Source organism: Zonotrichia leucophrys, chromosome 5 (genome assembly GCF_028769735.1).
Source record: "Zonotrichia leucophrys gambelii isolate GWCS_2022_RI chromosome 5, RI_Zleu_2.0, whole genome shotgun sequence".
Classification (NCBI taxonomy): Eukaryota; Metazoa; Chordata; class Aves; order Passeriformes; family Passerellidae; genus Zonotrichia; species Zonotrichia leucophrys.
Window position 1 is genome coordinate 22174385 of NC_088175.1, and position 15552 is coordinate 22189936.

Genomic DNA, 15552 nt, shown 5'->3' on the forward strand with positions numbered 1-15552 from the left:
TTTATAGATGAACAGCTTCAAAATGTGGCATATTAACTAAATTATAGAGACATTTGTCCATAATATCTTGCTGTGAAAATTTCCAAAGAATGCAGTCCAGATCTCATCCCTTCTGTAGCCAGAGTTGCACTTATTTTCTTAGCACTGTTTTTGTTCCCAAAATGTGTGTTTATTAGAAATAGGTAACAAGAAAGCAAGGTCATGTTGTGCCAAAGGATTCTTCTAAATGTGATGTGTTTTTGCTTCAGGAACTTTAGCTGTACAAATATTTCTGTGGGTTTGGGAAGGGAACTAGTTGTTTCCTCTGAGGTATCACTACAAGTATTTTGAGGCTAAATCCTTGTCTCTGCTGGGACACTGGAGCCTGGCTGGGGTACAGGTGAGCTTGGCACTTGAAGCCCAGATCCTGACCAGGCAGAGAGACTGCACACAGGGAGGCCAGGCCAGGACAAGAGCAGAACAAATTACTAATGACACCTAAAGGAAGAAAAGCAATCTGGAAAGCATCACTGTTTGTTCATGATTTGACTGCCATGATTACAAAACATCAGATTTCATGAAGTTTTCACTGATTGTTTGACAAAGCAGGATCCAACCCGACAGTATAGGGACTGTTCTTTTGATCATTGATATTGCAGTGAACTGAGAGCTAGAGATAAGAAAAAGACAGAAAATTAATTCTAACTAATAAGTGAGAGGTATTATCATTAAAAAACCCCTTAAACTGGCTCTGCAGAAGAGTGACCTCTTTTAGGTTCCCCTGTTTTCACACTGGGCCCTGAGCATGCACAAATTGAACTTTTCCAGTGAGGAGAGAGCGCAGCACCATTCTCCTCCCTGAGAGCCCTGGGCTGTTCCTTGTCCTGTGCAAGGCTAGGCTGACAGACAGATGCCGCCCCTGGGGAGAAGTGTGATCTGCAGAAACATCAGAAAGGTGGGGATCTGGGCAGTGAAGACCTGCACAATTTCCCTGTAAGAAATTCAGAACAGTCCCACAGCACAATGCGGGGGTTTTCCTCCCTGTTCTCCTTCAAGCTATCACTTATCTCTCATATGATAAAGGTGATTTCTAGCCTGACAGAGGTATAAAGCCCACAGAAGGTAGATTTATATAGTTACCTTCCCTGTGTTGCAGTGTTTATATTCACATTGTTTGCTTTCAAAGAGCTCATCAAAGCATGATCCCAGCGAGGAAAGCCAAAGCTTTTCTCCCTGGGAAGACAAAAAATATCCTCAGTACTGCAGCATATTATGACATTTAGGAGTAGGTATCTTTCCTTGTGAGTTAAAAATGTGGGATATTACCTAAATTAGAGAGACATTTGTCCATAATATCTTGCTGTGAAAATTTCCAAAGAACGCAGTCCAGATCTCATCCTTTCTGTAGCCAGAGCTGCACTTATTTTCTTAGCAGAAACAATACCTGAATGAATGGGGCCCATGGCTGATTAGTTATCTATGGGAATGGATCATGTTCCAGTTCAAGGGCAGATTCACATCCCAGCTGGAGCTCAGCAGTTTAGCTGCCAACAATCCCAGGAAAATGAAGCAAAAGACATGCTCTGAGATGACTGGAAGATACTGGTAAGGGAATCTAAAGAAAAAATGGCACCACCTGTGTTTCACTTTTTTGACATATAAAAAGAGAGGGTTTATTTCAGTGCTTGCAAAACTGGCAATAAAATTAGCTTTGCTATTACACTAGCTCTACATGAAAAAAGCGTGCTTGCCTGTGAAACATTTTGTGTCATAATCCATCATCTCTCCCTCATTAGTTTTTGGTTTTGTGACCTGATCTGAGAGTCTTTGTTATGGATACAGAGAACTTGCTGCATAAAAGAATGGACAAACCAAGTAGGAAGACACTGATCCCAAGGGATTTGTAGATTGAAGAAAATGTTGACCTTATTCAATCTATTTCATATGATGAATATTGTGGGATAGAAAAAGTGAACAAACATAGATATTTGCACTTGGAACAGATAAAATATATATGTGTTGATTTATGGTTTAAAAAGTCTTTTGAGAACATATATCAAATTGAATGTAACAAACACTTCAGAACAGAATTTCCATTGTCATTTGGCAACTTATACAGCATATTGCAATTATTCCCCTGGTTTAGAGATGCAGGAAGAGCCCAGGAAGCTTTGCCATTGTAGCTGAATGTACAAATGGTCCTAGATCATTTCAGGGAATAAACTAAACAGCTCAATTAAGTCTAACTCACAATAAATTATTGACCTGTGTAAGTTTACTCTGCAAAATGAAATAGGAACAATCCTATTATTTGTTAAAACTGTATCTTCAGTATGATTTGAAAGCCTTGGAAAGTCTATATGTAGAGAGAAGATTAAAATTTATTTGGGTAAGGAGAAAAGGTGGGGAAATGGTGTTACTGTAGGCAACACTATGGAGAACTCTATTCCTGTCAGAAAATACTGAATCCACACCAATTATTGTTAAGGAAAGCTACATACCCCTTCTAGGACTTAATTTTCGTCCATTAATTTTCATCCATTGATTTTCATGCTACCTACATAATACAAATAAGAATTCAGAGCAGTAAATGAGTTGTATTACCTGTCTATGCTGAGGTGCTAAAACCAATTTTCTGTAAAAGCAGTATGCCTTTGATCTATCCCTTTTGTACTGTCAGAAACAGGAATGCACATATGAGATGGGGAGACTGAAATAGGACCTGGAATGGATAGTTCTGAGGCTTTTGAGCATAGGAGTCTGGTTTCACAGGATAAAGACCACTCTTCCATTACTAAATGAAACAAGTCAACCTCTGCAACTCTGAGAAGAAACTGGAATAACATTTTAGGAAAATAAAATCTAGTGCTGCTTGATTTACATAAAGGGAAAGACACGAGCAGATAAAGGGCAAGATACAAATTTATCATTAGAATTTAAAATTCCAGTGGCAACTGAACTACCTAATGGTTTATAATTGTAGAAAAAATATGATGCACTGATGGATTCAACCTGCAGGTTTTTGTATGCTGGTGAAGGATGGTATGTGTTGCAGTGACATGTGACCGTATTAAGGAGCAGAATGTATCTGAATGTTACTGAAAACAACTGCAACTGCTGCACAGAATGGAGTTACTAAGCCACTTCCAAATAAAACAGAACTGGGTCAATTAATCTACTGATTCACAGTAAGAAATATTAACACCTTCTCTGATCTCTGAAGCTACACAGAACTCACTGACACTGTGGCTCACTTTTCTGTACCACTAGAACACTGGGCAGGCTGGCCTTTCTCTGAGCCAGAGCCATCTGTCAGCAACGAGTCACAACTAAGGAATGATCCTAACAAAGAGAGGGAGTGAGTGCCTCCACTGTCAGTAAATAAGGGATACAATGTTCCAGCCCAACACCTTTTATTTCAGATCTCAAGAATGCAGTTGTGGTAGTTTTGAATAAGAGGGTAGTTTCCCATGTACCCTCTTATAAACCTTCTACCTCCTAAATCTCATAGGATTGCTCTAGCCAGCACACTGAACTAGCCATTAAGCAATTCCATTTTGGAATATATCATTTAAGTGGAAAGAGAAATGGTGCCCTTTGTTCAGCTCTAGTCCTGAAGCCATGCATGCACAGCTAGGTTGGCTCTGTAACTGTGACTGATAGCAGTGTTCCTGTTCCCTGCAGAACCTCTGGGTTTTGGGAAAAACCTATTTTACATTCTGTTCAGATTGATGGGAGCACCATCAATCAATAGCAAAATTTACTTCAAGCCTAAGAAAGATTTCCATCTGATTTGCATCAGAGAGTATCATACAAATAAGGACATTTAAATCAAGTGCTGGTCTCCAGAAGCTTCTTTCCTTCATTCTGATTAATTTTTTTGTTACTTCTTTAGAGTGTCTAATTCTGAAAAAACAGAATTTTCACTGAATTCACCATTAAGTCACAAAATATCCATCTAAATATTCTAAAATCTTCAAATTAAATCAGGAAAGGAAGCAAAGGGCTTTAATTTCAAAATGTGCATGTATTCTGAAATATGTGCAACTGTTTATAAGAATGGTCCATAGTTCCTGAAAGATCAACTGAATTTTCCACAAGTGAAGACCAGACTGCTAATTTGCTAATTTTCCTCCTGAGAACAGGTACAGCACTTGACACTCATCAATGTGCTGTCTTTACTTACTTAAATGAAAAGTAGATACCAATGAAAAATTGCCTGTCCTGAGATGAGGAAGCTGGAGCTGCTGTTGATGCTGCCTCACCAGCTGGCCCTGTCAGAGCTTTAGCAACAGAGAAGGGGCTAGAAAAGTTCCAAACCTCACTGGTCTTCCATGCAGCACCTAAAATATTTATTAGCCACATGAATGCTGCAATTTTACTTAAAAGACTCACTGAGCCAGGCATAACCTCTCCTTTAAGCACAGGCCTTTTGAGGGACCTTTGAAGAGATGAAGGGCACTGTGAAAGCTGTACATTGAAGCAGCTTACCAAAGAGAGAGCTTATTTTTAACATTGTTAGCCTCTAAATAACCAGAGACTTTTTGTACCACCTTCCACATTCCCAGATCCAGAGGTACTTGGGCAAAAGGGCCATGTAACAAAAGCTTGCACGCCGTAATTCAGGTTATGTTAGCAAGGAAGAAGCATGAGGCATGCACGCTGTTACAGGGACAGAGCAGCGATGCACAGCTTAAAGTTACAGAAAGCTTCAGGACTACTACTACAACTCAACCAGAAAACTGTTTTGGAGATGGAGGAGAAGAAGGTTTGAAGTACAAAAACTGTATTTATTTTTTAAAACCTGAACCCCAAGCTGACCAGAGCCTGCTGACACAGCAGACCCAAAGATCCAGTTATAAAGCTGGGCACGAATGAAACCTGTCTCCAGAGTCACTAAAGATGGAAACCAGACTTTTGAATGTAGCCAACAAAGTAATTCTTCTATCTTTACACAGTTTACTGCAAAAGCAAATTCTGTAAGCTGAGATTCAGGAGTGCTTCTCGTTCAAGTGAGCAGTGCCAAGATCTGGACAAAAACCAAGTGGCAGATTTCTCCTAAGCTGGTTGTCAGCTGCAAGGTTAAAACTCTCTGCACAGGAAGCACAGTTGAGGAGGGATCATTTCAAGTGCCTGGAACAAACTCCCACAAGAAGTGATAAACACTTTAAATGTAATTTTCTTTTCCTGACACACTTTGGCCTGGTTTTTGCTAACAAATATAGCACATATATGTGTATATATATATATATATATGGAATTAGAATAACAAACTGCATTTGGTAGTGAGCCCTTGCTTATTGAAATCTGGGACAGTGTTCACATGCAACAACTACAATGAACACCATAGTAAATATATTTATTGACTCAGAAAAATTAGAAATATATAGCAGTATTGTGGAGTAGATTACAAACAACACTTAGATAATTAAATAACATTATCACTTTTTGATAACATGGTCTAGATTAAGCATATTATTCTTGTGATACTTTTAAGGAATAGATCAACTGCATTTCTTGTACAGATGTTCTGAAAAGCAATCAAGTTGGGGAAAGGGCATCGTGTTTAGTGCAAAACTAACATTCAACATTGAAAAACAGTGCAAAAAGCACTACTGAAAAATTTACAGTAAGCCAGTAATTCTCACAGTTGGCTAATAAACCCACAAGAAATGTTTTCACATTTTGAGTGTGTTAGGCCTTGTTTTGAAGTCATATTATTGCTTCACAGTAGCTATTTCCAGAGAGGAGGTTTCTAAAGACAGAGACCTCCACCCATAAAAAGAATTTGTTATGTTCTTTGATAAGTAATGATAATTCTCCAAAATTATCATTACCAGTTTCTTTAAACTACTAAACTGCCCCTACTTAATGGAATTGTTAAAAATGGTACTTTAAATATGTGCTGATACAAGTTAAGAGCTGTTTTGTGAGTATGACTTGGGTTCCTCCCAAACATAACAGTCAAAGCAGTTACAATAAAAAGTGCAGAAGAAAATTAAAGATTTCAGTTTTAGTTTGAAACTGACTGTGTTGGCAAGCAATTTTCTCTTAACTTTAAAAGAAAAGTTAAATTTCTGTACCAGAAACTTGTACTGAAGGTATCTTCCAGTACATCTTTCGACCACAATGCAAAGACTGCACAAATCAAATGACTTTGCTAAAATAAAAGGGTAAGAACTAGAAGTAGTTCTCTTACACTAAAGCTCTTTGTCTGTGGTCCTGAAAGGCAGTTCTGCTCTTTTGAATTTTGTTAAATACAGATATTCTGGCTTTCAAGAAGAACATAACTCCTAAAGACAGACGACCTTTTCTTAGAGCTATTGCCCTGCTTACTGTATCAGAAACTTACATATAAGAACTTGAAAATGCCATACTTTTCAGCCAGTTCTGTCAAATACCATAGCTAGTACTGCAATAAAAATGCAATAATAGTGAAACTGACCTCCACCAGAAACACAGTAGGTTTTAAGTTTTATTTCTGAAATGCTGATATACACCGTATTAATTACAGATTTTTTTTAAAAGTTATCATATTAATGAAATGGGTTAAAGTTTTAATATAATGACAAAAATAAAGATATGAAGATATCTGAATGTTGTAACAATTCTCTGTTGTCACATTTCCATCCAGGTAATGGTGTTTCAGTTTTATTTCTGGCCAAGTTGGGACAGCTAAACGTGAAGAGAAAAAAAGTCATTAGATTGCTAATCTTATTCTTTTAGTCAAACAAACATGCAGTTCATGCAGCAAATATTTCTGTCATATATGCTTTGTTTGTCTCTGAGAACCAAATGTCTTCTGGTGATAGACTCTTTAATTCATAACCTCAGAGGAGAAGACCTGAGCTTCAAATTTTTATGAATTTATGAATGAAGCAAAGGTACAGTGTACACAGTCAAGACAAAAAAAATGTTAATTAAGCTGAATGAGGAGGTAAAAGTCATCAAGTACTATTTGTCTCCTTCAAGTGCAACAACTATAAATGTAGTTATTTAAAATGTAGCTTTGAATAACAACTTATTCTCATCTTAGTAGGACATCAAACCATGGGAGGCGACAGCTACTGAAGGGCTGCTATTTGCTGACCACCATGAATAATTTTTATTTTGTATTCATATTGGAGTTCTACAGAGAAGTAATGATGTTTTTAACAGCAGAGTTTAGTACAGGTATGGACATCAAGTTCCCAGCAGGCCACTACTTTTATATCTATATATCTGTAGATGTTTATAAACCAGGACAAAAGTGTAAACATCTTGTAACTTGAAAAAGCTGCAAGAAAACCCTAGAAAGAGATACTGTTTGTAAAAGTTCCAAGAACTGGCTCAATTTTTTTCCATAGGATTAAGACAATTATTATGAAATTGTTTACCTCCATTACCTGTGTGAACTCACATTGATAACAGGCCTTCAACAGCTAATTAAAAAAAATTACAACAAAACCCCACTTCAAGCAAATAAAAATAAAATAGGTAACATGCATTAATCTTTCACAGATTAATTTGAGGGTTTTTTTGGTAAAAATCCATGGAGATGCAGAGTTATATAAATCAACTTACAGATAAAGTGCAATAAATATCATAGAGGTTATCAAAGTTATCTACCTGTTTTATAAACTGTGTGGCATTAAAAAGTTCACTGCAGCCATACAGCACATGTTTGCCTTGTTTACCCTAAAATAGAAAAGTCCATAGGAAATCAATTGTTTAACAGTGTAGTAGAGGATTAACAAGCAGTACTTTTTAAAGCATCTACAAAGGGAAATTACAGGATCTACTAAATTCTTTTGCACACAACAGTATGCTAGCCTCCTCTTGGAGGCTCCCTATGCCTTGCAATTTTGATGACACATTTTCAGCATGTTGAATTGAACTTGGACAATATATTTATTTTAAGGCACAATCTACCTCAATGGCAGCATAAATATTTGCTTTTTGACATAGTGAAATAGTCTATTCTAGCACAGAACTATAAATAATTAGATTTGAAGGTTTCTCTTAATTCTTCTACAAAAAAATCCTGGAATGTCAAAGCTGAATGAACATTGCTTCCTGTTTCAGAAAGTTTTCAAATACTTTCTCTGTGCTTTCAGGAGCAAACTGGCAAAACAGATAGTGCTTAGAAAAATAAAGCCATGAATAAAATCTCTGTGGTATCTGCTTGCAAGAACGGAGCTGTTGATTTTTCTCTTTTTTATTCTGGAGGAAGACTGATTGAATTTGAGAATAATTAATAAGCTACATCTGTGGAAACAATAGATGCTGAAAGTCTACCACATGGAAAAGCAAATTTTGTTGGATAAGACTAAGTGTCACCTGGGAGAGGCACACAGGTTTCCAGGTGGTGGGAGGGAGAATAAAGGTTTTCATTAACCTTTCTTGTTTTTTCAAGAGCAAAGGGCTAAGTGGAATAAAGGTGAGGGAGTCTTCCCCCTTGGGAGGTCTTCTTCCACTGCTCAAGTACACAGTCTGAGTGGAGATACATACAGCAAACTTCAGCTGTGACATTGCAGTCACAACTGTCACAACCGTGATGAAAAACCTCTGTTCACAGGCTCCAGAAGAAGAAAGAGTATTTTCAACTTCCAACTCTCCATAAGATCTAACATTATCATTTCCATAGTTTTCAGTTTCTTCTGTTTGACAAATGACCTCCTGTTTGCGCTCTTACTCCTGTCAAACTTCAGCTTCCTGACAATTTGTATGAAGTGCTGAGTGTTTAATCTGTCATCACACCAGTGCCCTGTATATACACACACAGAGCAAACCTCAGCTCTGTCAGCATGCAGTTACAATCAGGCAAGTGAACTAACCTCTAGGGGAATCAGAAGATTTTTTTTAATAGGAAGTAACACATAGTCATCCTCTTGGGCATCTTTTGGATTGATATAGTAGCTAAAGAGGCTTTGGGTAGACTAAGGAGCAAGCTAAACGTTTGCCAATACACTCTGCCACAGGCAGATGCTTCACTGAATTTGTTATTGAGGACAGTGATGAGTGCTAAGCCAAATCTAAATGATTTCTTTAATTTACATTTCTCTTCCAATCCTTTCCTCTATCCAGACCAGCTCTGTTTCAAAATGGCTGCCTGTCAGAGGGAGAAACTCAGCACACACATTCTGACTTTGCATTCTTCAAAATTTACCTGGACATCAAACTCTCCAGTGCTTTGTAGAATAACTGGTTTTCAATGACTAATGCTCCATATCTACTCTTATGTGTGAAAAGCCTCAATCCAGGCTACCAGAGGGCAGGACAACTGTACCACAACAAGGTTAAGATCAGGAAGAAAGAATGGTGTGCTGCTGCTATTAAATAATTTATTACCTTCCTCAGAATTTTACTAAGGTTACTTTGGCATTTTTTTTTAATTCCTGGAAAGTGCTTGAATATGACTCCTGCCTCCCAGGAACTGTAATGATTTAGTTATTTTTCTCCATCCACTGATTTTTGGTATACATGTGTTCTGCTAGTCTGACCAGTTGTAACCAGAGAAATTAAATTTGTTACACCAGCATTACATAGTTGATTATGTATTTTCTTACTTGAGAATATGACACCTTTTATGATTTCTACACAGAATTAAATGATGCAGTTTAACAAGAATGAGCTTCTACTAACTCAGTAGGGAAAACTTCTAACTGGGGGTGAGTAATAAATGCTTAGATACTGGTGCCAATCTGATATTTGCTTTAACAGATAGCATAGTATTTGCATTATGTTGGTTTCTGAAACAACATGCTTTATGCACAACTAGGATTGTGATACAATAAAATGGTGTTATCCGCAGGCCTGAGTTTAAACTGACTCCATATTGCAAAACTGCATACAAAAAAGCACTAGGGTATCTCTTTTGCAAGATTTATGAAAACTAGAGAATTCTCAGCAGTTTCTTACTTTCAAGGTTATGATATGCTACAGCTGCTTTATTTAACACCAGCACATGAAAACTACTAACACAACTCTGAAACAGGTTAATTCAGTTTGCTACATCTGCTGACAGTTTTCAAGCACGTTGGTGTGTATGAACACAAAATAAAAGAGAATGCAGTTTATTTACTCAGCTCTAAAGGGCAACATGAGCAAAATCCCAGAAACAGTAAGTCTTTGTTGGTCTGAATTAGCAACCCACAATTTCTACTGATTTCTTACATTCCTTTTTTCCCAGACTCTGTATAGAATAAGGATGTTAAGGCTAAATTAATAGACTTTGTCTTCTAAATACTAAATATTACAGAAAACATGCTCTATCTGGTTTCTATCAGTAAGTTAAGGACTACAACTGACAGAAGTACACATACCTTTATGTAGTCAATAAGATTTTGATATTCAATATAGTTGCCTCCTCCAACTACAAATACTATGGCCTAAAAGGCAACAGACATATTATTAGAGTATGCATTCAAATTCTTGAAATTTCAGTAGTGATGTACCAGATAATTAAACCTACAACAAAAATCATCACAATCACACTGTGGTCTTATAGGAAACTGGATACAGAACCACTGCTTCCTATCTGAAAGGAAGTATCTGAAGTTTTGGTAGGATGCAGAATAGCAAGCTGAGAGCTTTTAACATGTCACTCTCTTCTATTAAGACATACTCATACATATACAGTTTCAACATGTTCCTTTTTTTGTCCAGAGATGTCTCCAATGACCAGAGAAAGTGTTAAAGTCTTCATGGATGTTTATCTGGGCCATAAATAAAGTACTTCTATCATAAAGAAATACACCTTTTTATCATTTTTTCCTTCCCACCTACTACTGCTAATAATTTCTAATATTACAGGTAAAAGCCATCAGTATTTTCTGGGCAGTGTTTAAAGGAGAATTCATGTCTAGAAAAAGGAGACTTAATGGTTGTATTATTATTTTTAGCATTCATTATCCAAAATTGTTTGATCATACTACATGAATTTTATAGACTTTATCTTATTACTGACATTTTTGGTATGACCATCTGTAGCCATATATATCTATATATATCTATATCTATCTATCTATCTATCTATCTATCTATCTATCTATCTATCTATCTATCTATCTATCTATCTATCTATCTAGGATACTACATGGTATTTCTTTTGTTCCTGAGGATAATTAGGATATTTCATGAGAAATAGGAAACATTCGTATATTGCCAAGGTAAATACTTTGCTTATGAAACTTTGCAGTAATCAGGTAAGACTTTTTCTATTTGTAAATATTTACACAGAAAAATACTGAAAGTTACAGTCATTTGTATGAAATGGTAACATTCATTATTTTGGTTTTTTTTTCTTTAACTGCAGAGCCTCCTTAATATAGTCATTTACATTAATGCTGTTGTTTAAGGCTGGACAAAGGATGAACTCTAGAGAGCATTCTGAAAATCTGGTCTAAAAATGGGGGACTTAAATTGCTCACTCACTTATGATATTAGTAAATCCCTGTAACTATCTTCCAGAAAACTTTCTACTTTTTTTTTCTCCAGTATTAGTTAATACTTACATAGTCCTATGAAGATGAAAAGCTTCAGAATAACAGCTAATTGTAATTAATACTAGATATAATTAGTCTAAGTGCTTTTTTGTAAATAAGACCTCTCATTTTCTTAATCAGGATCATCAAAAATGACTGCAGGATTTTTTTATTTTTAACACATGAGCATTGAAAAATAATTTCTACGTGACTTACCTCCTGGAATGGATTTTTATTTCTTGGAACTGAACTATAAAAAATACAGCACAGATTTCATTACACGTTAATAGAAATATGCACAATAAGCATCATGTACCCATCATATGAATGGACTACTATATACTATTAGACAAAAATGTAAGACAGAACAATAACTGCCTTTCCATTTGTTATGGAAAATCATTCATTCTACAGAACTGAATACATGAGAAAATAGGAATTTTACTTCATAATTTCTAATGTTGCTGTTTGAATAATAAACTTTATGACAACAATTCTTCCACAGTTTAAAAGTTCTAACTACAGTTAGCTAGGAGCAAATAAAATGAGTTAAAAGGTGACCAGCATTAGTACAACTCAAGGCACCTAGAATTCCTACCTCCTGGCATCTTAGCTAGGTAAGGCAGTCAGTTTGCAGTGCCTGCACACACTTACTGATGCTTCCAAATCTCAAAACCAGCTATGCAAGATCATAATGACAAAGGGAGGAAGAGGGAAATTACAAGTTTGGCTGGTACAGACTCCTTCACTTGAATACAATGACAAGTAGCAGGTGGAGGGGGAGAAACCTCTTTTCCTGCATCACCTTGGAGCTTCAGGGGAAGGGGAAAGTGAAGAAAAAGCTGTGAAGGGTCAGTCTGCTCTCCTGCCTTTGCTCACACACTACCACTGCCCTCCTGCCCTGTACTGGCCTGCAGCCCCAGCAAGTCAAATACATCTTATGTTCTAAAACCACTGCACATTCCCCTTCAAGTCACCTTTCCCCTTATTTCAAGACCTTTTCTCTGAGTGACCAAGAACAACTGAGTCTTGGTCACTGACTCAGATTCCAGTGTATCAGAAAAATAGGTTTTAAAATGGAATGGCTGTCTCTAATGTGTTGCCTTGCCTGTCAGGAATACTACAGACTTCCCATAAGTAGAACTGTAACCCCAATTCTCTCATGTTTTGAGTATGATACAACAAATCCACACACATCTTGTGTCATCCTTTCAGAGGACAAAGCCTGATCATACTTGAAGTAGGCTTTACACAGGACAGAAAGACACTGTTTTCCTAGGACTGAATAACAGCAATGCAGTTATTACTCTATTTAGAACAGAAAGTAAGTAGAAATGTCAATATTTCTTAAAATGGGAGATTAGAAAATAAAATCAGTAACTTTTAAATTAAATCCATTAATTATATTATTTTATATCACAATTCTGTCAAGAAAACTAACATATGTTTTTATTGTCTACAAAATATTTGAAGGGAGAATTAGGCAAACTACTGCCTGAGTTCTGCTATCATGCCCAAGTATGATTTAAGGAACATAACTTGAGTTTACGTACAAATCCCAAACCAGAAATTAAAAGTTATTCCCTATGATGACTATTGTAGATACACAGAATGCCACATTTATGAACTGCTGTAAATGAATAATTCTACATTGTTTAAAGCAATGTAAGAACTATACAGAGAGGGCAGAAAATGGAAAAAACCCTTCGGCTTGAGTAAAACAAATCTTTACACTTTTGCACAAAATCCACCAAAAACACTATAAAAGCATCACTAATAAGTGACAGCTGAAATCAAAATGAAACATAATACAATAGTGCTTTTCTCTTTGATAATTTCAAAATTTGCTTATCTTTGAAATTTTATAATCTGTAATACTTTTCAATAAAACATAAAAATAATTTGACATTTATGTCCTTTTACTTTTCATGTTTCAAGAACAAAGTAGAGACAGAATTTTCATGCAAATAACTAAAACCAAGCCTGAATTTACTTTATCCACACTGATCCTGTAATAAAGTGGTGCAACCAAATGACATTATTGTTTTCCCACAGGTTCAATGACAGCTATTCTTAGAAAGAATATCAAAATTAGGTATCTTCTCTGTTGCCAAGATATTAGATTAGGTGAGACTATCAGACAATTATTAGTTAAAGATAGAAAGCAAAAATTAAGATTTATAAACTTCTGATGTAACTCCTCTTCCTCTCTTTTACTGGCAAAATAAACTATATCCAAGCCTCCCTTCATATACACATGAACATAAAATGTGCACCTACCTAAACAAAAATAAATGCAGTCAAATTTAAATTTTTTTTCGAACTTAGTAACAAATTACTAAAGAAGGGTTGTATTAAAATCAGAATTGTAACTGTTTAAAAAGTGACAAGGAAATTTTGGTGCACTATCCAATGACTATTTAACAGTGAAAACTCACAAAGTTTCTAACAAACCAAGCAGTACAACTGTGAAGAACCCTAACACTTATTGCTAAATATTAATGCACATTCCTGTGACTAATGCACACGTTAGCACTCATTTTTTAGATTTTTTTTTGCAGTGTTATAAAAATTTATCTGATCGATCCAAGTTCCCACTTGTAAATTCCTTCAAGACCAACTGTCTTGACTTAGAATTAATGATCAAAATAATTACTTGTAGTCAGCAAGCAAAATAAAACAGATTTCTTAAGTTAGTCTTTTCATGGAGTAAAAGGAAAGAAGCAAAACTCACCTGTCACTGCCTCGCAGCATCTTGGGGTCAAAGTACCGGTAGTCATCTGTCTCCTATTAAAAATATGTTTTTATCTCAAAAGATTGGAATTTTGGCTAATGAATTTTTGCTTGTATCTATGACATTAAACATTGTTCAAACCAGTATCATTTCCCATCACATCATTCAACATTAATTGTGGTGTCTACTAGTATTTAAAAAGTTTGTATTTAACTGAACCAGCACAGAATAAACAATAGTGAGAAGCTATGAAGGGAGCTATTGAGCTTTTTATTTCTGGTTCATCTAAAATTGACTATCACACACTTTCCAAAAAATACACTGGTTGCATAATGAATCCCAACAGAAAGACGGCATGCAGAAAGAAAAATTGTTACCAGCTTTAGAGGAACACTGATGGTTAGTAACAAACACGAACATTTTCCAGGTTACGGAGATCTGCTATTGATTTAACATTATAAAACAAAACACTTCTGTGGCAATGAGTGCTAAGGACAAGACAGATCAAAATCTGCTACTGGTATGTAACTTATCCTTCTCATGTCATGATTTATGACTGCTATTAAACCAAAATTAAGCTCTTGAAGAAGAAATGAGTTCCACAAAATTTGAAAAGTTTGACTCTCTAAACTACAGAAAAAAATTTTCTTCACACAGAACACTGAGGCACTTCCAATATTTTTATTGGCAACAAGTAGGATTTTTGCCAATTATTATGGATGAAAAACAGGACTTCTTAGTAACTCCTTCTGACAACTTCTTGGCTTTCTCCTGTTTCTATACTACATTTTCATCCAGGTACTGTTAAGTTTAGTTTGTTGGTAAACTGCATGCAGAACTACAATTTATCTGTGTGCTTACATGCAAAAACCTCTGAATTCTGCTGATTCTGTAGAGCAGAAAAAATACTTGAGTAGTAGACAAATTATCTGGGGAATTTACTAGAACTCACGTAGCATAACTACCTCTAATATAAAAAAGTATTTAATATACATGCGGTGGTCACACACACACAAAATAAATCTATTTGATATTACAAACTTTTATATAATTAGATAAAATAATCCTGCAGCTTGGCTTTTAAAAAGAAAATAATTTAGATCTAATTTCCCTCTGAATCTCTGTAAAATGCTTTTATATGCTCCACTCGGAATTGCAACTGCTGGAGTCTGCCAGCATTCACGATTTTGCAGCTTCATACCTAAAGGTGGTATAGTGACTCTGCGGTAAAGAGAGCTGGGAATGGACAGATATTGATAGACTAAAACTGAGAGGTTTTACCTGGGATAAAGAGTTCAACTTTCTCTGCTTATTAGAGGGAATTACAGATTAATGACAGAACTAAAAATCAGAGTTAATAAACATATTACAAAC

The 15552-nt window shown here is 35.8% G+C and overlaps 1 protein-coding gene across 1 annotated transcript in view; it reads right to left on the reverse strand.

The window, feature by feature from the left end:
- Positions 1–6425: 6425 nt before the first annotated feature.
- The window catches only part of SCFD1 (sec1 family domain containing 1), a 49342-nt gene continuing 40215 nt past the window's right edge, over positions 6426–15552 (reverse strand). The window contains exons 21-25 of the mRNA XM_064714556.1: positions 14179–14231; positions 11661–11694; positions 10284–10349; positions 7588–7656; positions 6426–6654 (exon numbers count right to left, since the gene is read on the reverse strand). Coding sequence (XP_064570626.1) covers positions 6631–6654; positions 7588–7656; positions 10284–10349; positions 11661–11694; positions 14179–14231 — 246 coding nt within the window. The 3' untranslated portion in view covers positions 6426–6630. The remainder of the gene's footprint in view (positions 6655–7587; positions 7657–10283; positions 10350–11660; positions 11695–14178; positions 14232–15552) is intronic.